The sequence below is a fragment of the Xiphophorus hellerii genome, chromosome 13 (genome assembly GCF_003331165.1).
Source record: "Xiphophorus hellerii strain 12219 chromosome 13, Xiphophorus_hellerii-4.1, whole genome shotgun sequence".
Taxonomy (NCBI): Eukaryota; Metazoa; Chordata; class Actinopteri; order Cyprinodontiformes; family Poeciliidae; genus Xiphophorus; species Xiphophorus hellerii.
The window spans coordinates 22,775,066-22,800,379 of record NC_045684.1 but is presented as its reverse complement, the minus strand read 5'-3'; the positions used below and the strand labels follow the sequence as shown (position 1 = coordinate 22,800,379).

Genomic DNA, 25,314 nt, shown 5'->3' with positions numbered 1-25,314 from the left:
TCTAATTAAAAGAATTCATCATTTTATCTTTTTTTTATTTTTTTGCATCTGATCAGGTTGTATTTGTGTCATTTTTGGGGGTTAGGATTTGACCATTTTTAAATCAGGGGTGGGCTGTGATTTAAAAAGCCTTTCCTGCCGATTCCGACAATTTTTTTTATTTTTATTGGGTGTTACAAAGTCACAATAAACGTTCAATGTCTCCATCTTGTTTTCTTTTAAAAAACGTTGAACAATACTTGCGTAACAATACAGGTGTCCGCTGCAGAGGAGGTTGGGGGTCTCAAAAACAAATTCAAAAGTTTAGACGTGACCTGGTCCGTCAGTCAGCGCTCTCTCAAAACACAACGAAAGGAGACGGTGGCTGATTGTTAGCGCCGTTGGGAAGGTGGATAAAACCTTTTTTTATGTGCAAGTATCGGGCCGATCACCCAGAATTAAGAGAATCGGCACCGGTCGGTCGGCCGAGCAATCAATCGGTGCGCCCCAAATTTTAATCTTACCAAAAAAAGTTTTTAAAAAACAGAACAAACTATGCACAGATGGTAAAAGTGTTATGTAATCAGAAAAAAAGGAGAAATTTTTAGCAAAACTATAACCAGGTTTCTCAAGACGATGGCTCTTTTAACGAGAAATGATTTTCCTGAAACGTGGCAGTGAATCCTACAGCGAGACCACCAGGAACGGGGCAGAGAAAGGGTGTTTGTTGTGGTCACATCCATGCAGACATATGGCTGCAGGATCTGGTGTCAGCCGTCCCTCTCTTGGTGCCTGCAATCAATATCAAGCTTATAATGTAAAGCTCCCCCCCCCCCCCCCCCTTTTTGAGAGAGAGTCAATATGAAAGCAACACTCATCCTCCTCTGTGTGTGTTTAAGAAGGAGAGAGAGAGAGAGGGCTTCTACACAGCTGCACACACACACACACGCACACACACACCCCGACAACTGCTGATGTCTGTTTTTCTTTGCCACATGAAACCAACTCCCTGGTGTCTTTCTCCAGGACGATGACTGGGACCGGGAGGCCATCCTCCCCCCCCCCCCCCCCCCCCCCCCCCGTCACCTCCCCTCCTGAATCGTCATCCGCCGCCCTGAAACTCGCACCCGGCCTCCCTCCCAAACCTGTCCGTTCTCTGCTTATCAAGTTTGAGCTTGGCCCTCATCAGAAAGACAAAAGCTGAAGAAAAAAAAAAACAAAAGGATCTTGAACGAAACTCCCCCCCCCTCTCACTTCCCCCAAAGAGAGGTGAGACAAAGTCCCAGAACAAACAAACCGGTGGAAAAAGAGGCACAGAGTTTCTCCTCTCGCAGCTTTTCATCTGCTTTCTTTTGCACTTTGAAACGCCTTATCGGCTCCCTTTCTTTTGAATTAATCATCAAAAAGTGAGTAAGTGTGAGTGACGGCTTGCTTTCAGACACACAAAGACGCGTCTCCTCAGATAAAGAAAGCGATTAGGTTTAAGGCACAAAGGGGGAGACGTGGGGTCAGGGGGCTTCATGCCTTTTTACACACATCCAATAACGCAATTAAATGCTGTCTTCTCATAGACAGCATTTAAGCGATGAACAAATGTGAACATAATATATGAAAAATAAAAGCAAACTTCAACACGGAGTGAGTGTGATGAGGAATTTACAGTCATTCCCTGTTGGCTCAGTGAGGCTTATTAGCATCACAACCCGGTTCATGCTGGGTACGCCAGCTCAAGTTTATTGAGACTCATATATGCAGCATATATACGACCCTCAGAGACGCCGAGACATTATCACTCCTGAGGTATCAATTAAGTTACACATTTATATTCAAAAGCAATAAGAAGGATTATTATCAGTCTCTGAGTAGAGCGGCACAAAAAGGGAAGTACACAAGCGCTGAAGGGGCTTGTTGTGTTTCATAGTTTAGATTTTTTTTTTTTTAATGAAACTTCTCACGCAGAAAATGTGAGGTTAGGATGTGCATAAGGGAGAAAATTGGAATTGACCTTGTGAGGCTAATGAATGAGCACAAAACCTTAATTCAAAAACACATATAGACTTTCAAGCCAGCTATTAGTGTTGTTTGTGAGCATAAAGTTTCTCAGATAAGTTTTTTTTTTTACTTTTACTTTTTGTGTCCTCTGTCAGTGTAAAAACATCCCGATCATTTTGACTGAAAACAATAACCGCTCTCCTCCAGCTGTCGCCTCGATGTGTTTACCCGTTAGCTGCCAGCAGCAGTGACTTGCTTTTTCTCAGTGTCTGAGCCAAGTAAACCACATATCATATGACAACATTTTGACCTCCTTTCCAACCATCACGTGCGTCGTCTGAAGTTACTTTTCGTGACAGAGAGTGGCCTGACAGATGGAGCCCTCGAAATAAATAAAGTTTGTCCGTCTGTAAACACAGTCAAAGCAAGGACTTTTTTTTTTATCGGGTGCCGTGTTGGTAGGTCTCCCATTTCTCCTGACTTCCTTCTTCTTCTCAAAGAACAAATTGCCTTGTAAATCTTCAGTTTATGAACTCACATTCAAGATGATCACTCCTCTGGGACGTTGGTTTGTGCGTTTGACTGAACTGTGCTCCCTTTAAAGGACACAGGAAGTTTTGTCCTGAAGCTAAAACAAAGCAGCTGGGCTTGGGTTGAAATGTTTTACATATTGTTATCAGATCAAACTTGTGCAAAATTAATTAAAAACGATACATAAACGGGATAAAGATGAACAAAACACGACAAATCAGGGGTTCGCGGGCAGTGATGTCAGTTTCAGTAACGAGTAATGTAACGCGTTGCTATTTCATATCCAGTAGTCAGACTACAGTTACTTATCGAAACCACTTTGCGTTGCTGTGCGTTACTGTTTTCTTTTGTAATTTAACTTCATTTCCTCCGTGCGTCTTGGGGAGCGATCGGCGTTTCTATGCGACAGTATCAGCAGCGACAGAAACATAAACAATGGAGGGAGATGCGCATTTTGTTGCTGGAAAAACAGGAACTATTGAGTTTCTGTCGCCAAGCCCCATTATTATAAGCAGCTTTGGGTTTGTTTTTGAACGTGAAGTTGATTATTTTGAAATAAACAGACATAAACCCCAGAATTTGTCAGACATCCAGTTAGTTTTAGTCCATCATTTCCCGGATGATCCGTCCCGCTGCGTCTTTGTTAATGTCAAGTTAATATATTACCTGTGAATTACGTCGAGCTTCGCGTTGCGCTACAACAAACTGCAAACATGGAGACTAAGATGAACAGCACAATAAACGTGAAAACAGCCATGACTGAACGAGTCTGTAAAGTTGTGCAACTAAACGCCATTAATTATTAATATTAAGATAAGTGTCACAAATCTGTGCAGGAGCCATCTGAGTTGTGGAGCCGCAGGAGCGGCGCTGTGACAGCAAACGCAGGGCCGTAACGCAGAACCTGGAGGCTGGGGCACAGGGGGGTTTAGTGGAGAATAGTGGAACATACAAAAACACACATTAATAGAGTTTTTTTGTACTGTTATAACCATTAAACAATCTCCCCTTCAGTTCAACCTTATAAGTGGAGACACACTGTTGTTATAAAATAACTTACAATTAAGTTTTGGCAAAGATCAATGTAATTTTCACAGCGTTTTTGTTAGCAGCTGCTGAAAGTAACTAAAAAAGTTACTTTAAATGTAACTTAGTTACTTTCCAAATCAAGTAATTGTTAATCTAAGTTACTTTTTCAAGGAGTAGTCAAAAATCCGATTAAAGTTACTTTTTCAAAGTAACCATGCCATCACTGATTGAAGGCCATTTTGTGGCTCTGACAGATTTTTTGCGGCCCCTGACATTCAGAGATGCACACAAGGTTGATTCAAATGAAAACTTTTTATTTTTTTTAATTGGGGCAAAAAATGATCACAGATTAAAAATCTTTTCCCAACAGAAGATAATGCCGACGACACAAAGTGTTTGTCTTGAAATACGAAGGCCTTTTGTTTTCATATAGGTCTACATCTATGTAAAAAGCAAACTCTGTAGCACCCTGATCAACTATAAATTACTACAGTTGTAGTGATTAAATTAGTATAGAGTTATTGGAATTGTTCAATTAAACTTGGCTAAATACAGGAAGCATTTTTAATTCAAAACCGACGTAAAATCCTCTTTTTACCGCTCAGAACGGACCAAATCCAGTCGAGACATAAATGAATTGGAAAAAGTTGGCGCCTTTCTTTTAACGAGGCAAAAACCTTTTTACGACAACAGCAGCAACATACAATCCCTTTCCAACAAAAGCTGACGCTGCTTTATTTGTTTAACTGAAGAAGCTCAGTTTATTGTTGACAAGGGGGGGGGAACCTCATTTTTGATCATGATGATTTTGGTCCATGTGACGAAAAGTTTGTGATAGATTATGTAAATTCATAAAAACAAAATGTTCTGGGTCTGAGAAGGTAAGTCCAAAAAAAAAGAGAAAATATATATGTATATACTCTACATATTCTTGTATTCTCTGTATTTGTTGAGCTCATTTACAGCTAAATTGACTTAATATAATGTTGTGGCACGTCTACATTTGCCTGTGAAAAGACGAAGCAGATGAAGAGGAGTAACAGTAAAGGACACAAAGGGAGAAAACAGCAACTTCAAGACGCCCCCATCCTCCTTCACAGGCCACCATTCCCGTAAATCCCACGGCCCACCCTGCGCTCCACTTTAACCTTCCAGACTGATCAATGGCGATCCTGTCCGGGTCCCGCCCGTTTCTGTTTCTGTGGCGGACGCAGGCCGTTCTGGGTACAGTACGTCGGAGCGGAGAGGAAAAGCGGCAGCTGCTGCCTACTGGATGGCGCTGACCTCCCGCTGACACGCACACGGCATGCGAGAGGATCGCCTTTCAGTCCAGATGCTCATTCCATCAAGAGCCGCAAAAACACACGCGCGCACACACACGTTTCACCTTCAAGAATCATTTTCTGGCTCTCGTTTCCTCCAAAAAAACCGGAGCCTTCTGAGACCTTAGATAACCTATTTTGACATCCGTATACGTACGAGGAGGAATGGGAAATCTGGGCCACTTCAAAAGATAACAATAATAAAGTGTAGAGCTGCACAGTAGGTCAGTCTATTGATTTGTGTCCACAGATTTTCCTCTTTCTTCTCACAAGTGGGTATAAAAATAACTACAGAGTAATACAGTCGTCACCAATTTGGGGTCATATTTGCTAGTGAAAATCTCAGCCTTCACATTGTAAAATGGATGAAAGAAATCAGTTACAGGAGGTACATAGTTGAGGTTATGTCTTTAAAAAACACTAACTGTTCACGTTTAAGATTTGAATCAGGTGACTTTGGGTAATTGAAGCTATTTTAGCTGCCCTAAGAAACAATCTGTCTGATTTAAAGTCAGATCATGACAAAAAGTTGTGTCTTTCTTTATAATGTATGTAAACATCTGGTTTTAACTGTTTCAGATTTTTGGTTTCTGACACTTTGCCACAATAAAAAAACAACAAAGAAAATCCAAATAAAGTTGTCTTAAATTGCACAAGTTAACTGGTGAAAGTGTGTAATGAAAACTCTATCCTAAAAAAAAAAAAATCATAAAAAAAATAAACACATGCTACCAAGGTATTAAGAAGTCGAATTTGCCTTGCTTTTGCTTTTCGGTTTATAATTTGGTTGACTAAATTTTGAGTAAATCTGATTTTTTTTTTAATTTTCTTTCTCACACCTGATTGTCCAGTAGACTCGATTCGATTGGGAACCAAAATTGCAACATTTGTTACATTTTCGCTTTCACTTTGGAGAAAATCCTATAATTACAGATATTAAAAAAAATAAAATAAAATTTGATTGGGGAAATGAACAAAACATAGTTTCAAATCCATCTTCCTCTTGCTCCAGCGGGCGTTGTTTACTTGTGACTTTCTGTGTGCCTCATGTTTCTCCCTACATAGCTACATCTGTGAGGGGGGAAAAAAACAAACAAAACAAAAAAGAAACAGTAGCTGCGTGAAATCAATTTGGAAACTGATTGGAGTTGAACGACAGCAGCTGAGCTACTGATCAGCACTTAAGAGGAAAGAACTCAGAGGCGGCCGGAAATCCATCTGCTCTTACAGGGAGACAGGATGCACTGAAAGGACTTCTAACGTCTACTTAACACGTGGCCACTGCAATGTCTGAGCATCTCCGCTTGCGACCAGAAACGCAGAGAAATCAATCGAGGAACATGCAGCGTCCTGGGGAGACGGCGGCACAGAGAAGAGCGAGCTGTTGTTCAGGAGAACAAGACGAAGGATGGGAGGCAAGGAGAACGAGTCGGAGGCCTGGTTTGGACGCTTCCAGGGAAGGGCTGGCTGAGAAATGTTTTCCATCAGGGGAACGATTGGTCCAGAGGGAGGAACAGAAGGGGTGGAGAGAGAGAGAGAGAAAGAAAGAGAGAGAGAGAGAAAGAGAGAGAGAGAGAGAAAAGGATATTTAGGGAGGTGAAGAGACTTCGCAGGAACAGACGAGGGGAAATGATGCAATTACATAACTGATATTTGGAGGCATCTCTGAGCATTTATGAAGCGTTTCCCAGTGTGGTGCAGACACACACACGCACACACACACACGCACACACACCACCAGCAGATGCAAACGCTCACACTCCGTCCGGTGTCGCTCAACGGAAGACGACCTCAAATTTATGCATATGCAGAGAAAAACAAACAGCATCTTTAGATACTCGGTTAACTTAATCTCGTGTTTTGGACTAATAATCTTTTGGGTGACATTCTGATTTAATACAAGCAGAATAAGGCAAGATCTTTATATATGAATAATTCTGTACGACCGACGGAACACAATAATTCATACACACGGTTTGAGTCTACCATAAATCTACCATACAGCCCATTGCAGAAGAAGAACACACAACCTCTCTCAGTTCTTGGATTTTGTGCATAGTATTCATATCCAGCCTCAACAATCTATAAAATCAAACAACAGATTCTAAACTTGTTGTTTGAACTAGACAAAATCAAAAATAAACAAAAAACTTTCCATTCAAGTAGCAGATAATCAACAACATCTCAACCATCGTTTTCCATCCAACACAAGACCGTAGTCATCGGCAACCGTCTTGCCAATTGTGACGGGACGACCTGCAAAGAACAAATATGCCGAAAGATTTCGGAGAAACATGATGCCAAAGCGAACGCGTTGCCAAGCGACGAATTTAGATCGCGACGGAAAAAAATCAAGCCCGAACTCGTAGGCATTGTGTCGGACCTGAACTCCTGCACCCTTCTTACTTTATTTCCTTAACAGGCGACACCATCTACTCCTCTGTTTACACTAAAAGTAGGTTAACACAACTTTACCATCGTGCAAACCAGACATTAATTGGGACTGAAAATGTCCTCAGACATAACACACAAAATCTGGAATAGAGTGTACGTCTGTATAACCATAACTATGCCAAGGTGCTGGACATCTAGCTGCTGTAGCTGTCAGATGGCCAAAATCTTTAAATTAATCTGTATTGTACTGCTTTACAGTCAGTCTCCTATGGATTTGTTATGGGATATTTTTTTACTAACATCATATCTGAACTATCTGGAAACAGTTTTACTCGGCTTTCATCGTTCCTAGCGAACAGAACTGCTGGTTGTGTTAGAAAAAGCAGCAAATGCAAATCCAGAATTGTACATTTCTGTGTCCTTGCAGGCCCCTTTGTGCATTGCATGAATTTTTCAGTTCTGAGACAACTAATGGGAGGAACCGCCTCAGAACTGCTGACGATCTGAACGGACCGTCGGCCTTGACTTTAGAAAATGACATTAAAATTAAATTCAGCTCCTCGAACCTCTGCCGCCCTGAGCCTTCTGTGCGGGGACGACTGCGAGGCATACAATCAGGTATAGACTGCGGCGAAAAGCGTCGTACGGAGCCGTCAGGGGCAGCACAGAGCGTACGGTGCCTTCTGCCTGAATCTGCCGTCAGACGCCTGACAGGACTGAAGTCATATCTCTTTACTTTTGAGCACACAAAACACAGCCTTGGGAAGCCGATAGAACAATCTCTGCAACTGGCATTCGTGCAGACGGCAACGCAATGGCGTTTCGATGGAGAGCTGCTGTCAAAACAGAGCGTCTCTAGAAATGAAATTCAATAATCAAGTAGCTTATTAGATATTTAAAAAAATGTCCAAAGGAAATTTTAAAGTATTTGGGAAAGCTGTATAATCTAAAACTGGGCGTCAGGATGGGAGGTTTTAAAGGTTACAATAGTCAGATAGCGCACCTGTCAGCAGGTCCATTGAGTTGCATGTCTTTAGTCTGCAGAAAACCCAATCCTCTCAGCATCCCTCTTCCTGTGTGCGGACAGCTGATCTATAAAATGAGCAAACTGTTGACTTGTGAAGCAAACCCCCTCTGAGAGTTATGACCCGAGTCGATTTTTTTTTTCTTTCTTTTTCTGTCGCCTTTGACTTATGCCACTCTCGGTTTTTGGTTCAAGCTCGAACTGTAGCGCCTCCCTTTTTCTTTTTTCTTTATTTCCCCAGCTGAAAATCTGCATGGCTGCTGCATAAAGTACCAAATGTTATTTTGAATTCAGCGTACCAGGTGGTGTTACAGGATGGAGCAATTAGTCTCTTTAAAAAGCAGGATGCCTCCCCGAAGGGGTGAGGGGGTGGGGGGGTAAACCAAACAAGAGCCGGACTTACACATTTGCCATGCGGCAATAAAACAAGCCCAGCAAATGGAGGCAGGGTTTGGATCAGAGAACACGGGTGAACAAGCAGCAACATGAAGTTTAGGGAGCAGAGCGGACACATCAGGGGTAAAGTTGTGAAGACGTTTTTAGTTAATTGTTTCACCAAAAAAACATAATAAAACATGCAGTATTCTGCAAACGGTTTACGATTTAGCGCTACTTTGTGTTGGTCCGTCACATAAAACCCCAATAAAAACATTGGAGTTTGCAGCTTTAAATGAGGCAAACTCCTGATTTTTTTTTGTTGCCATTTTATAGCATAACTATGTCAACAACTAACGCTATGAAATATAACGCTATATATCAAATATAACATGAAGGAAATTTAACTTCTTAATTTAATGCTTTGAAATTGGGTCGGTGTCTCTTTAAAAACTGCTGTTTCTGAAACTCCGCCTTCAGGAAGTCACAGCAACATGGCTCCTCTGTTAACCCTTTAACAACGTTTTTACCAGCGTTGCTCTGAGAAGCAGCTCGTCTGCTGAGCTCTGCCAGGTGTTTGCTAATTGCTGCTGACTAGTCGGAAGGAGCTGAGTGAGGGAGGGCTGTGAGGCCGAAGCTTGGAAACTGCAGCTCTGAGGAGCAGCTCCATCCTCGAAGGCGGAGCTAGGTCCACCCAGATGTTTTGCACAGCTGACTGGTTGCCACGGGAGATTAAAGAATTTCCCAAACATGCATGAAAGAATCAAGGCAACACTCCATGTGTGGTTTTGATGAGGGAATAACATCATAGCATAATGTAAAACTCAAAAAAAAGTTGCTTTTTACATGATACTGCCCCTTTAAATGTAATTTTATTTCTGTCTCACTTCAAGAAATGTGACTTTTGTGGTAGAAACAGCAACTGTAGGTGAGACACGAGGCTACATTTCCAGCATGTCAAGGCAAAGTTACATAAATAAATATGGAAATATTTCAAGCTACAGGAGAAAACGGTGACATTTACATTAGAAACAAAGTAGCCAGGTTGAGTTTGTTTAACATCATCCTCAGCTTAATGAGGGGAATCCTAAACTCTGCAGCCTGAAGGACCCCCTGAGCTGCAGGGACATGTAACCCACGGATCAGAGCCCGGAGATGAAGAGAGGCCCCCATATACACGTCCCCACTCCCACACATACAAAGGGCCCCGCGGCGATCAAAGCCAGGGATGTGACTCTGACCAGTCAGCACTAAAAGCTATTTGACAGAGATATCTGGTCTGTGTTGTGTTGTTAGAAGAAGTGACTTGAAAGATGGGAGTTGTCCTTTTTTTCCATCATCATCTCTGTCGCTGGGTCAGTTATTAAACATTTCCACATAAATCTTTTGGTTTGAGGCGCTACCTGCTTTCTTGATTATATCTATTACTGTCTGGACAGAGGGTATGAGAAACGAATGACTAACTGCTTAGTAGGACTTGTCAGGTAAAGACAAACGTTTGAATAAAAAAATGTGTAATTGTGAAGTGACTAAATAAGAGATTGAAGAGGACCTTCTGATAATAGAGGTGTGAGACTCTGCATATTCTGGTATAGATCCAATACCAAGTAAATACAGGACAAATATTACCGATATTGATACTAATATCAATGCCGCTCTAGGGGAACTACACCCAAACTGCCCAACACATTCGCACACAAAGCATGACATACCGTACATTTTAACAGGATCTATGTAGGCCAAGTGAGAATTGAGAAACCAGTTAGGACTGGCTTAGTATTGACACACACAATGACCAGGCTAGCTAACTACAGAAAAACAACCCAGTAATAGCGGGCAGTTTGTTTTGCAATGCAAATAATTATTTGCCTTTCTATGCCTTCCAACAGATACATTTACTCTAAAAGAGTTCATTTGAGAGTACTCTTTTACGTATGTGTCAACGTATGTGACGGTTTTTATGAGAGACAAGCTATAGCACTTTATACATGCGGCGACCATATTGGAGGGCTGGAGTCAAAGGGACTTCTTCAAATGTCCAGGATGTCGGAGGCGACATGAAATGTTCAGATTAGGACGTTTAGCCGACGTCATCTCAACAGGAAACGCTGAGCGTCCACAATAACACGTCAAGGGTTCTCTGCAACTGGACTGTCTGGTTGACTGGAAACGGAAACGACCCCAAAATGAATCCAGATTTCTCCCGGTGTGTTATAACCGGTGGCGGGCCACCAGGCTTTATTTGCTCCCCCACACAGGCTAACTTTATTCCGTACTAGTAACAGTGTCACAAGTTAAAGAGTCTTTTTATTTTTAATTCATCACAACTTAACAACTTAAGCGAATAAAGTGACAAGTCAAGGATTAAACGATCCAAAAATGTTGGACAGTAGGATGTCACAACGTAAGTGCAAAAATATTATATTTTAATTGTATGTTGCTTTTATTTTTTGGCTTATGCAAGACTTTATATGTGTCTTCCAATTACACTTAATTATGAAGCCTTATTTTAAAAATTTCCTGTCGACTTTAAACGTTTTTTTAACTCAAAAACATCATAAGTTGCTGGATGACTGCCACAGCGCCCCCTACCACTGGGCTCAGCAAGTTTTCTTGGAGAAATCCTGACAATGATAACGTCAGTTTGTGTCTGTTCAGTCATAGCAGCTAATGGTAAAGATTTTTGAGGAGCTGCAGAACTGATCCACAGCTCAGGTGGGAGAATTTATGCCATCACAGAAGTGGAAAACTAAGAATCGGTTCTGCGCTCTTGAGCTGTGGAAACTGTCACAATAAAGTGCAAGACGAAAAAATCCTTTCTGAAGTGGAGACAGAGTTTTGTTATAACTCTGCAGGAGAAGACCGGCAGAAATCAAAATTCAATCTGCCGGCTGGACGGCGGAATCGGATGAGAATCCAATTTCCTACCTTTGTGATGGCATGTTATCTTTGGGTGAGGGGGGGGAAACTCCCCAAAAACACTTTCATCCACCAACAGGCAGTGAAGACACTCCAGCCAAGATCATTTTGAGCTCGTGGAGCAATAATAAATAAATAATAAAGCTTAAAATGTAGCTTCTTCACTCGTGATAAAAAAGAGAAAAAAAAAGTGTCAGCGATGGCCCCAGAAGAATTGTGGGAGTTTCTTCTGACTCGCGAGCTCTTGACGTAAGACAGTCTTCCAAATGACACACAGAGTGTTCACCCACCACACAAACAATCTGCTTTTGTGTGTGTGTGTTCATTCAGGCCGTTTTGGGTCCTCGCTTTGAGGCCCCTTTCCAACTCAGTCGACACTGCCGAGAAGGTAGACAATGGCTGGCATCAACAAAGCCTCTTCCGGGCCCTCCTAAGACTTGCTGAGTAAATGCATGTTTGTGTGGGAATGTGTCTGGATCTTCTTCCACTATGTAGCTGGAGCATATGTCAGAAAGTGACCTCCTGTAAGAAGAAATTCCAATCTCTCTGCCTAATTTCTGTTTGGCAAATGTGGTTATAGGAAGCGCTGATGCCTGAAACACACACACACGCAAACACACACACAAACTATAAAACATTTCAGGTGGCTTAACTGGGAGTTGAAGGTTGAGCTGCTGTCTTAAAAACTTTGGTTTTAACTTAAGACATTAATGTTCATCAAGTTGATTTAACAGCAAAAGACAAGACTGGGAGTACCAGGGTTTTCGACCTCTCCCCTGACGTACCGAAACAGGGTCAAAAGACCCTGAGTCCAAACTGACGACTCTGATGGCTCAAATTAGCATCCCTTCTTCAATTGTAAATGTGGCCGTTGACCGTCAGGCCAGAAGGTAGGAGTGTGAATAGTCCATGTTGGGGGTGGGTATCTATGATACCAACAGGAGACCAGATCTCCTGTAGGTAATGCTCTTCAGTCTAGTTTTGAAGCATACATGAAGTGTTTTTGGAGAGATGTGACCTTTTGCAGCTGATCCACGATGTTGTGCTGCATTATCCAGGTCATTTTGCCAAATGTACATAGAGTTTGCAAAACATACAATCTGTTTCAAGAAATATGCAAAGGTTTTTCTAAAAGAAATTAGTAATGTTTTTCTTTTAAATAAAGCTAAGTGGGTTTAAAATGACAGTTTAGAAATAAACTAACCAAATTAATTGTGTTGATCCACCTCAAAAAAATCATGCAAAAAGTGTAAGCAAAAGAGATCTGGGAGACTTTGCACATGCAAATTTGCATGCAGCCTTTTGTGCTGTGGAGGATAAATAGGTGACTGCTTCACCTATTTAGTTCACAAGAACTAATGGCATTTATTTCAGTCATAATCTTGCGGGGGGTGACCAAGGTTCCATCACTATGTGACAGCTGGTCAGCAAACCTGGCAAACATGATTGACATGGCAGCACTGAATGCACATGTGCTTTATCAGGCATGCATTGGGGTGCAGGAGAGACAATGTATAGGCTACTTGTGGACTTCCTGGTTGAGCTTGCAAAAGAGTTGGGTAACTCTCATGTGAGTGAGAAGAAGGCACACAAGGAGAAACTGCTTCGGCAACAACCTTCCACACCCAGCTCAGGCAAAAGGGCGAAGTGTCAGGTCAACCATCGATGCAGGATGCGTGTCCCGAGGCCGAAACATCATCAGTGACCCTTCACACCCCCACCATGGACTGTTCTCCCTGCTGCCCTCTGGAAAGAGGTTCCGCAGCATCCGGTGCAGGTCCACCTGGTTCCGAAACAGCTTTTTCCCACTTGCCATCAGACTGCTGAACTCTTAACTGGACTGCACTCAAAAACTGGTCTCCACTTTATACCTTGCACATGTACAGAGCTAAATAACTTCTATTCTACTGTCAGTCCTGCACTTTATATTTTAACTTATATTCATATTTTATACTGTATTTTATTTTACTCACAACATTGGAACCTCAAACATTGTCCTGAGCCGTATGCAACGAAATTTCGTTCTGTATACACCCTGTGCATGCAAAATGACAACAAAGTCAGTCTAAGTCTAAGTCTAAGGAACAATTGTGCAACTGTGAGATGCGTTGAGGCCATTACCAGGGTACTTATAAGGTAATGGCCTTATTTACAGAACAAAAGCACCTGCTAGATAAAATCCTTCAGGTCAATCGACCCATCTCTGGGGTCCAAAGGTAGAAATGTTAAATGACCTTTCTCTGGTACCAGCAGTGTTAACTGGGAGTTGAAGATTGAGCTGCTGTCTTAAAAACTTTGGTTTTAACTTAAGACATTAATGTTCATCAAGTTGATTTAACAGCAAAAGACAAGTAGCCTATACATTGTTTTTAAAGTTAATTGGTTTTAGATTGTGAGTTGTTTCAACTTATATACTTTTATGTAAATGCAGTTCAAACAATTATTTCAGATTGTACAATAAATTTGTCCTTCGTGTTGAGCAAGCACGTGTTTCTGCAATATCTTCAGTCACATTGAAATAGCTTCTAATTTTAAGTGAGAACAGTTTAAATTCTTGACACAATTTGAGCGAACAAACATTTTGACATACATTTTAATACACATCACACCAAATTCTGCTCAGAAACGTTACTTTGAACAAAGCTTATGCATCGTGAGAAGACGTCGTCCTCTACTTTCTACCGTTGCAAGTTGATAGTTGCGTTAAAAAGAATATTTGCCTTAATAACACACAAGAGAAAACACAGAATACAAAATCCTGGGAAATAGTTCCCACTCCTGCCTTTTTTATTTTATTTTATTTTATTTTATTTAGTGCTAACTTAAAAACCCTCGCTTACTGAACTCTTGGAGATAAGACAAAATTAATAAAGGTTAACTTCAAATTTCTACGGCAAGTTTGTTTTTCACAAACTCACTCACCAGGGTTTTCGACCTCCCCCCTGAAGTCCCGAAAGAGGGTCAAAAGACCCTGAGTCCAAACTGACGACTCTGATGGCTCAAATTAGCATCCCTTCTTCAATTGTAAATGTGGCCATTGACCGTCAGGCCAGAAGGTAGGAGTGGAAAATCATGCAAAAAGTATAAGCAAAAGAGATCTGGGAGACTTTGCACATGCAAATTTGCATGCAGCCTTTTGTGCTGTGGAGGATAAATAGGTGACTGCTTCACCTATTTAGTTCACAAGAAACAAAATGCAGAAGAGGTTCACCACTCAGAAGGCATTGGAACTGATTCAGAGCAGTGCCAGCCCTTGTGATTCAGATGGAGAAGACATAGACCTTCAACCGGATTCGGACTCTGAGCTGTCTTCAGGTTAGATTTCTCAACCTACCTATTTTATTTTCCTGACTATTTTTTATTTAGAACCAAACAAAAAGTTAATTTGAAATTGTTTATCTTGCAGATGAGGAGACTCTCCCTCTACCAAAAAAGAGAGCTCGTTTGGGGAGTGAGCCGTCAGAGACCGCGAAAGATGGCACAGTGTGGCGTGAAGAACAAGTCGGGACACATCTCCATTTCACTCCAATAGAACCGTACGCCACAGATGGAAAGCCAAGCGCTAAGGCCAGACGAAGTATCCGGAGTCGCCTTAAGAGCTTCCTCTGTTTTATCACTCTTGACATGCTTCGTAGCATTCAAGAATGGACTACTCAACATGCACGTCACACGGAGCAGCTGGATTTGTTCATGGATCTCCCGGAACTAATGGCATTTATTTCAGTCATTATCTTGCGGGGGGTGACCAAGGTTCCATCACTATGTGACAGCTGGTCAGCAAACCTGGGAAACCCAAGGATCATTGCAACTATGGACCGAAACCGCTTCCAAGATATCATGCGACACCTATGCTTTGATGACATGCTTACACGCAGTGAGCGAGCGGAGACCGATAAGTTTGCTGCAATCTCCGATGTTTGGGGATCGTTTGTCACTAACTGCATCGCATCCTACAACCCTGGTCGACACATCACTATTGATGAACAGCTTTTTCCATCAAAGACTCGCTGCTGTTTCCTGCACTACATTGCAACAAAACCGGACAAGTTGGGCATCAAGTTTTGGGTGGCTTGCGACTTGAAATCAAAGTACATCTGTAATGTCTTCCCATATCTTGGCAAGGACCCCAGTCGTCCAAGCGGGGAGAGACTGTCCGAGACTGTAGTGATGAGGCTGATGGAACCGTTCATGGACAAGGGCAGAACTGTAACCATGGACAATTTCTTTACATCACTGTCACTTGCACAACGACTGCTTAGCCGGAAAACCACTATCCTCGGCACAGTCAACAAGAGACGCCGGGAAATTCCTGAATCCGCTAGACAGATGGATCGCACTGAATTCACCACTCAGGTGTTTTCAACCACTGGTGCCACGCTGACAGTGTATGCGCCCAAAAGGAAGAAGGCCGTTTACGTTCTCAGCAGCATGCACAGCGTGGTTGAGACTGAGGATACCACCAAAAGGAAGCCAAACACGGTCACACAATACAACAAAACAAAGTGTGGTGTGGATGTGATGGACCAAATGGCGCGGGAGTACAGCGTGTGTGCAGGAACACGGAGATGGCCAGTTGCGGTGTTCTACAACATGATTGACATGGCAGCACTGAATGCACATGTGCTTTATCAGGCATGCATTGGGGTGCAGGAGAGACGGGTGGACTTCCTGGTTGAGCTTGCAAAAGAGTTGGCTAACTCTCATGTAAGTGAGAAGAAGGCACACAAGGAGAAACTGCTTCGGCAACAACCTTCCACACCCAGCTCAGGCAAAAGGGCGAAGTGTCAGGTCAACCATCGATGCAGGAACAATTGTGCAACTGTGAGATGCGTTGACTGCTACAAATACACATGTGGCAAATGCACCAGGGTCATACCCTGGCAGTGCCAGGTATGTTCCGACAGTGCAGGCAGACTGCTGAGTGAGTGCTGAAATGCCAGTCACACAAGGACATGCCACTCACACACACACAGCCCCCCACTGTGCCTAGTGTAAATATGTGTGGAATTGTTTTATTTCTTGTATTTTTTGTATTGTTTTTAATGACAAAAATAAAAAGCATTTAAGTTCGAAATCCAAAACTTGCAAGATTTCTTTGACTCAACGAGTAGGAGTTAGTAGACGCAACTAAATGTGGCTCAAATGTTTTACAGCTCATACGGAACCACGATATTAACACAAATCTGTTCCCTAATAACAGGCTACTCTCTCAAAATGTCTGCTTCTAGTGTGTCTTGGTAACTTTAAGGCAAACACACCAAGTTGATTAAGTTACTGCTGATTGCGTAAAACCTGCAGCGGGATGCTAACGCACCTTTTGTTCTCTTACGATGCTGATGGGGAAACCCAACAGTTGGCGTCGTTAGCAGAGCACTTTCAATTTGCATTCATCAACCGGAGTCTTCAAAAGTCATCAGATATCTTTTTCAAGACCAACAATTGGTGTTTGTCTCCAGCAGAAAGCCGTTTCGGTATGCGCTTAGTAGTCTGCATTTGCATTCAGCCATCCTGAGTAGATACTTTGTTGGAGCCACTTTTGGCTGCACTTTGTACTAAAAGCTTTGACTGGGACTTTTATCCTTCTATTCCACTACAAAATAGCTCAAGATCAGTCAGGTTGGATAGAGTACGTTTGTAGGAAGCAATTTCCCATTTTTTTTTAGTTCTAGATCTGGACTTTGACTGGGCCGTTCTAACACGAGAATATTCTTTGATCTAAACCATTTTACTGTAGCTCTAGCTGAATGTTTCGGTCGTATTTCTGGAAGGTGAACATCCTCCCCAGTGTCGGCCTTTGAAAGGTTTTCTTTCAGTGGATTCATGATGTTTTCCATTTGCGGTCAGAACTCAGAAATGAACTATAAAACTCTAAACTGAACAAATAAAAAGTGGTGTTTGCATGTGGAAAGTACATCCTAAACCGGACGTGACGTCATTCCCGGGGTAAATGATGTCACGGCATTAGCTGCAGCAATCTTCCCACAAATTCTTACCATCGTCAGTCTTTCTGATATAGATAAGCATTGAAGCAGCCACCACCATATTTATCTGTTGTGATGGTGTGTTAGGTTTCATAAAATGCTGGTAAACTCCAAATTGATAATCTGCAATTTTCTTCTTCCTCAGGTTAAATTGGACCCATGTGGACTCTACAGTATTTACTACAAACTACTTTGTGTTGGTCTGTCACATAAGATGATATTCAAGTTATTGGTTATAACCTTACAGAATGTAAGACTAAGAGGTACAAATACCTTTCATTTCCCAATTCTTGATTACAAATCTTTAAAATATACCTTAAATAGTAAGTGATTATATCTAAACCTTCAGTGGCCAGGTGTTGAGTGGTGACTATCTCCAGTGGAGGGTGAAAACAAAAGGAGGGCGTGCGCAAACAGATCTTTATCTTGATCAAATTCTACAGCAAATTCTTAAAACGGTGACAGGAAAGGATAAGAAAGAATAGAGAGCTGAGGAAAATTAAGATAAGGATGATGCTCGTCACAACCGGAGTTGACTTTTAAAACTAGGTTTTGATAAGGAGACGTGGTCAGCGGGGGAGACAGAGGTAGCGGCGCACTCTGACCATTGTTGTGCCGTTTCATTGCAAAACAACAGAGACGGGTGGAGCGTTGGGATCAAAAATCAAAAATCCATCCACTTTCATTAAGAGCGGAGGGGCTGGCCGGACAGGGGCCACCATACACCCCATGTGTCAGTTTGTACAGCCAACGTGCGAGTCTTACGTAGAACTCCAGGGCGTTTTTGAGTATGTTATCGTTCTGCACTGCTCCTACGCCGGTGTGAGCATCTTGTGCGTTAGTCTGTGCCTTGTGTCTGGACGTGGTGATGTAGCGTCCTCCAGGGAACTCTTTGCTCAGATCCAGGCTGTCAGTCCTTAAGATTGATCAGTCCCACTCCCCTCCCTTCCTCATTCCAATCCAATCCTCCACATCCTGTCCTCCCACTCCAAAGCCTCCCAGACCCCCCATGATTAATCACGCATTCGGGGAGACAGGTACCACTGACATCATCCGTTACGTCCAACAGGCAGTTAAAAGAAAGACACGGAAGACCTGTGGTTAGCTCAGACGTACAAAAAGTATTCAGTCCAAATGATTTCTTAATTTCAGGGGGGGGAAAGGACTGAAGTGAAGCGCTGGTCCTCGGTACTGTTGATCATGACATCCTGGTCTTTCATACCAATCCACTGGCTTTTCTACAGACTATCTTTTCCTATGCGTTCAGTTCATGGGTCTTCTTCTTGCTACCCGAGTTTCACAAAAGACATCCCTGGATGCATCGCAATTCCTCATCCTTGTGGAAACCACACACTTAGGTAGCGTTGTGCGAACATCTGCTGTGTTTCTATTGACTGTAAAATTGCGCAAGTTGGAGTTACAAAGATAAATTTGCTTAAGGGAAAAGATTTTGGAAAAAAAAAACTCAAGTTTTTTGCGCTGCGAAGAGATGGTTTATCAGCCAAATCAAAACCTGTGTATTTTGTAGGACTGTAATGGAAACACTTTTTCGCATCACACGAGTCACGGCAGTCCGTCTGTAACTGGAAACCACGTTTTTGTGGACATGGCCTCCTTGTAAAATGCGCAGCTGTCTCCGCCAGATGTTTCACAGCATCACTCGGTCTATGAAACGTGGAGTTTGTCATTCAAAAGTGCTACTTGTTGCGCGAACAGGCGTGATTTTAATTGGATTTCCTGGTCAGCGGAAACACTGCAAATGCAAACTTGTGGTTTATCGACATTAGCAAAATATTGAAGAAAGTCTTTTTCACATTTCTAATGGAAATGCAGCTATAGTTGCCGTGGTGTCTGACTCATCTTCAGATTGCATTTGAATGCTACACTGATTGGATTTAAATACCACCTTTCTAAGCATATTGCTCTCTTAAAGGGCTTTTGGGCTTTACAATGGCCCCACTCACGACTGCTGGGGGTTAAGTGCCTAGCTCGAGGGCACGTCGACATGGAAGGAGACAGGAATCCAACTACTCTTCTTTCTTATCCAGAGCTGTACTTTTACATTTTTAAGTACTTGTGTTGCAACTCATACATATTCAAGCATAGAAAATCCCTACAGTTCTGTCAAGTATCATTCCTACACAAGGCACCACATCTATGTTTCAGTCTTAGATGTCTTTGAGTTTTAATTCAGGTAAAACCTCTTATAGGTACAATTTCGTACCATCTTCCCAATTTAAAAAAAAAAGACTTTAAAACTGAGGCATTATTCTTTTGAAGTAAATTCTGTATTTCATTTAACATGAAAACATAAACAAACTATTGCTGCTAACAACGTGCTTTGCACACAGCGTCTCAATTAGATTTCCATTTAGAAATAAAAGATTGACCAAAATATATATATATATATATATCACAAATACAAATTTATAGAAGCCAAGAAATGACATGTTTTATTACAGATTACTCAAATTGTCTCAATTTGAAGCAAATAAAAGCTTGCTTATTAGTTGTTTTGTTTTTTTTTAGATATAGGTTGACTTAATTCATTTGACAGAATAGATCTTTTTTTTCATGATTATTTTTAGAAATCTCAATAAAACAGAAACGGGGCGTCCCGTTAGAGCACACTGTGGCTCTCATACAAAATGATGATCTTCTACCAACAACCCAACAGATTACTGTTACATATCATTAACAATAATGTTTATGTTTTTGTTCAAAACTAAATGAAAGTCTCTCAAAACAAACAAACAAACAAAAACCCATTTTCCACGTGACAGAGTTTAACAAGCGCTGAAATGACCAAAAGAATTGGACAAAAGCTTTTTGTTCGGTCAACTCCTATCAATCGTTGCAGTGATTCTCTATTGTTTTCTAAAAAAGCCAACCAATTCAAAATGAATCGAGACGTAGGCAGCAATGCTCCGACATGTAGTGGTGTTTTTGATCGTCGGTGGGCGAGCATGGAGCGAACGAGGGCAGCTGGAGGTCAGATTGGCTCCTGGTGTAGCTGCCATGTTGATGCAGAGTTCCAGCCACTGAAACATCTAAAATATCCTTTCACAGGTGTCCGTTTGACGTGCAGCTCGGCTGACAAAGCGCACGATATGTCCGAGGAACGGGTGTGTGTGTTCCCACTAAGGCCTTCCAACAAAAACGCGAGTCAATGATTCGTGATTTTGTGATTTCGTTTCAGACAGAAGGGGGGGAAAAGGATTTGCGTCCGTTCATAAAGGACCTGCACGCATCCCTCATCGCATGCAGTAATACCCAATGTTTAAAAGGTAACAAAAATCTTCAGAGTCTATCCAAATGTCCTCTTCACTGCAGAGAATCTGAATAAAATGCTGCGGCGGTTTTCTGAAAACTCCTGCATCGTGACACGGGCTTCATTGTGAGAAGGGCTCCAACAACCTTGACGCGTTCTTTTCACATTTTTCGCATTCCGACTCGCATCGTGTTTTCGGTGCAACGTTTATGCGCCAGCAACAAGTGCGAGAGTTCCTTCTGAGAGACCCTGAACACTGTGTGAAATCGTCAAGGTCTTCAACAACGAGCAAGATGTGCTTTTATTGTCAGTCAGGCTACGTTTGATCTCAGTTTGTCGCATAAAGCAAAGCCGTTCCGATTGCTGCAGGTTTTCTCATCAGGAAGTGTTTGTCACTAACAAATAACTGATCGTCTGTGTTGCAATTGCTTTGTCTGTGAGAAACAGATTGCATTTCCTCGCCAAAGGTCAGTATCCCAGGGGTTTACGTCACCTTTCACCTCCCGTGTTCAGGGCTGCATGTAATCGACTGTCTGCTATGTATTTATAACAATGTCATCCATCAAGCGCAATAAAATATCTTTGGGGAGAAAAAAAAATTAATAGTACTGTCTAAAAAACATGCATCTCCCCACAAAAACTAGTTTACACACAGGAACAGCAGCCAAATACCACAGGTCTGTACCGCCCTCTGCTGGATAATTTGTTTTCCTGCACACAAGATGTGCAGGGAAACATATAGAGAAAGTTTAACATGAGTTTTATTAGAGGTTGAGTGGTTTTTGTTTGTTTTGTTTGTTTGGACTGAAAACCGTCAGACCTGGCAACCCTGCCGAACGGCGCCATGTTTGTTTATGAGCTAAGCTAGGTCGCAAAACAAAATTTCGCTGTTTCTCTAAGTGATTCTAAAACTGTATTAGGCATAAACTGGTTTGACTTGAGAAAAAAATAACATTTTCACAACTTGAAATGTTGTGAAAATAAACATGTATATATTTTTTTTCCATCCATCCTACATTTTGATAACGCAATATAAATTGCTGCTCCAGTATGTTCCGGCTCTTACGGCGAGTTACGAGTGCCAAATTACCATAAGTAACTTATGAAATATATTTTCTAAATGTGTACATTTATTAAAACTCTTCACTCTCCACAGAATTTGAGTCATTTGAGCCATCTTTAAATAATATAGGTTTCTCCACTAGTTTCTTATTTTAAAAATGTACCATAAATGTTCGGTTCGTATTTCATTTCAACACAAATCATTAACTTTTTGTAGTTTTGATGTTTCCGCTGCAGGAAGTTGGATCGGACCTTACTCTTCCTCCTGGGATCCGGAGATCTGTGCAGATCGCCGCCATGTTAGCGGGCTTACCTCTGAAGCTTTTCCACTAGGTGGCAGCAGAGGGACAAAAATAACATGTTCTGTGGAGCTGATTTTAATCGCGTTGTCTCCCTCGCATGCTTCCGTAGCAACCTGGCTGTCTCAGCAGTGTCATTTGAAGGACTCCACGTGGTCATAGCAGAACAAAAGTGCATTAAAACTGAATGAAACTTCTCCAGAAGTCAATAAAACACCGAATCCTTACCGTGACAGTTCACAGAAAGTGTACACAGCAACTTAAAAAAGAAAACCAACCAAACATAACATGACTTCATGAATAAATGAGCTTCCAGTCGCTCTTTTTGCACTTAAAAACCACAACATTTTTAAGAGGAGATAGCTGAACCGTGATAGCATAAATTGTCTTTATTGAGCTTATAAAGACAATTGCTAATTAGGTCAGTTAATCTTTTACTGCGATAGATATAAATTTTATGAAAGCGCTTAACTAGAAACTATCTATGTTTTGTAATGGATTTATAGCTGAAATAAACCAGCTGTTAAACGTATCTAACGTTGGAATATTGGTTGAGAAAACATGATGACATGCCACTCACACATAAGAGAAATGTAATACGACTACTGTCCTTGTGTCCCATTGTGAGAGAGGCAGGAATGCGAACATTACACACACACACCCACCAACACACACACACACACACGCGCACACGCCCACACACACACACACATGCCCCCTTAGGTAGGGACCTGCACCCGTCACAGTTCCCATCCTAAACATAAATAAACCCCATGCGAAGTTAGTCGTTTGCATGATCTCGTTTCGGCCACATGACAACCGGAGTGTCGCTGGAACAAACGACTCAACACACACAACGTCTGAGCGTGTGCGCTCTGAGCACCGCAGATCAATAAAACAGGTTGGCTGTGACACATGTCACTTCCACATCTGAATCAATGCCCCCACCAGAGGAGGATCCCGGGATCGGGATGTTCTTCTAACGCCACAGGAAACGTCCGGAGGGGTAAATCATTAAAAGGTCAGGCAGGCAGGCAGCGGTGGCACAAAGCACATGATCAGATATAAATACAAATCCAGTACGAATATATTGGAAAAGCCTGTGCAATACCACAAGCTCTGCAGCTTGTGGTATTGCACGAACGTGACCTCTTGAATTTTCACAGTTGATATTTTGTAGAAACACCGTTTGCCTGCACTGCTAGACTGAAGTGCAGTAAACAACTTTTGGGTTGTTTGCCAAAATTGCTCAGATTGGATAGAGAGCATGGCAAGTATCAGCTTTTAAGTTTTCTCACGAATGGATGTAGGTGTGTACTTTGATTAGGCCACCGAAGCACGTGAATACAGTATGATATGCAGGGTTTCCTTCTAGTGTAAGCCTGGCGGGCCACCAGGCTTTACTTGCTCCCTCTTCTCTCTCCCACCAGGCTAAACTTGTTTCTTTATTTATTTTAAACAAGGTTTTCTATAAACCAGTAACAGTAATAGCAAAGACGAGCTAAGCTAGGTTTATAGTTAATGCATAGAACCATTTGAACCAGCAAATCAAAATCCTGCACCAAACTACAGACTTTACTAAAACAAAACAAAAAGATCGAGAAAAACACAAGGAAACTTAAATTATACTTGAATTTTGCACCCTAAGAATAATTAGCTAAGCACACAAATGTGCTGACTCATCCTTGTCCATTGTTTATTGAAATTTAAATGGGATCTTGTTTTAAGATCTGCTGGCTGATTATTATTTCATTAGGATTTAACTGAAGTGCCAAAAAACAAAATTATTTATTTTAATTGTACTTCATTGTGTTTGCCTTTAAGACTCGGTAGTTGGTTTTTTTAAGTGCTGTCAATAGTGTTTTCCATATTTACAAAGTCAAATTTTCACATTTCCAATCAACCTTTGACATTTTCTAACACAAAAACATGGCGGGCCTCTGTAACGCCCCATACCGCCGGGCCTTCTGGGAGAAACCCAGCTGTTGTGTGTGTCTTTTCTTCCAAATGGCACATTTGACTAAACTGTCTGGATTCAATTAAAAGCTGGATGACTGAAAGTTTCCTCCAGCAGAATGAAAAAAAAAACTGAACACCAAAGTAGTAGTCTTCGCACCAGAAAAAAAAAACAACTATAAGGACAAAGCAGATCCTTGAACCTCTTGGTAATTTGGCTAAATCTTCGGTTGGACGTCGAGAACCTTTGACCCAGGATTTACCCTAAAAAAATTGTGTCAGATTTCTGCTTCATTTCTGTTTCAAAACATTGCCAAACTTATCCCTGGGCTGTCTGACCAAAACCTCCCTAGACCGGCTGCAGTCTGCTAAGTTGATGTTATTCTGTTTGTTGAAGCACTTTGTGATTTCTATCTTGAAAGGTGGAGCATAAATAAAGATTTACTTACTTTCTAATTGCTGACTGTAATCTAGAGCGTTTCACAGTAGAACTTGTCGTGGCTTTTGGGGCGTCGTTGCTGTGGAAGACAATCCTCTTCCCGAGTTTAAGGTCTTTTGGCCTGATTTATGAGGGGCAAGAGAAAATCTACCAAAGAGAAAATGTTGCTCTTTGGTAGATTCATCTACCCGAGTTGTGGCTCTTTAGTTGCCACAGACCTCTTGGCTGCTTCTCCAATTAATGCTCTCCTTGCCCGGTCAATCGTCCATTAGGTGGACGGCCATGTTTTGGTGGCTTGCCGTTGTGTCACGCTCGGTTCGATGACTAATCAAAGAACATCTGGATTCATGCATTTGTATTTATTGCATCCAGATTGTCAGTTTCCGGCACGTGTTCAGGTGTTTTCTTCCTAAACCGTAAACTGCAAATGGTTTTATTTTTAGTTCAAACTGTTGCTCCTTTTCCTTGTAACTCTTTATTTACTTTTTGGGAAACCCTCGCGTTTGGTTTTCTAGCTGAGAGTTATATGAGTCACCCAGCAGTCGGGTCTGAAGCTATGGGGAGCGGACCAGGGTGGTTCTGTTCAAAGGTGGATCTTTATTAGTCTCATTAAACATGTAAACAGCTGAAAATGACTTTATGACTCCTTCTTGGAACCTTTTTATTGACCAAGAAGGTCGTTTGAATGTCCAGCAGCCTACTTCCTGGTGACATGATTCCTCAAGTAAACGGAAACTTACG

At 41.8% G+C, this 25,314-nt stretch overlaps 1 protein-coding gene across 1 annotated transcript; it reads left to right on the top strand.

The window, feature by feature from the left end:
* The first annotated feature begins 14,671 nt into the window (after nucleotides 1-14,671).
* On the top strand, nucleotides 14,672-22,212 carry LOC116731686 (piggyBac transposable element-derived protein 4-like). The gene is made up of 3 exons (XM_032581500.1): nucleotides 14,672-14,880; nucleotides 14,972-16,269; nucleotides 22,117-22,212. The coding sequence occupies exons 1-3, from the start codon at nucleotides 14,760-14,762 to the stop codon at nucleotides 22,210-22,212; spliced, it is 1,515 nt and encodes a 504-aa protein (XP_032437391.1). The 5' UTR covers nucleotides 14,672-14,759.
* Nucleotides 22,213-25,314: the final 3,102 nt, after the last annotated feature.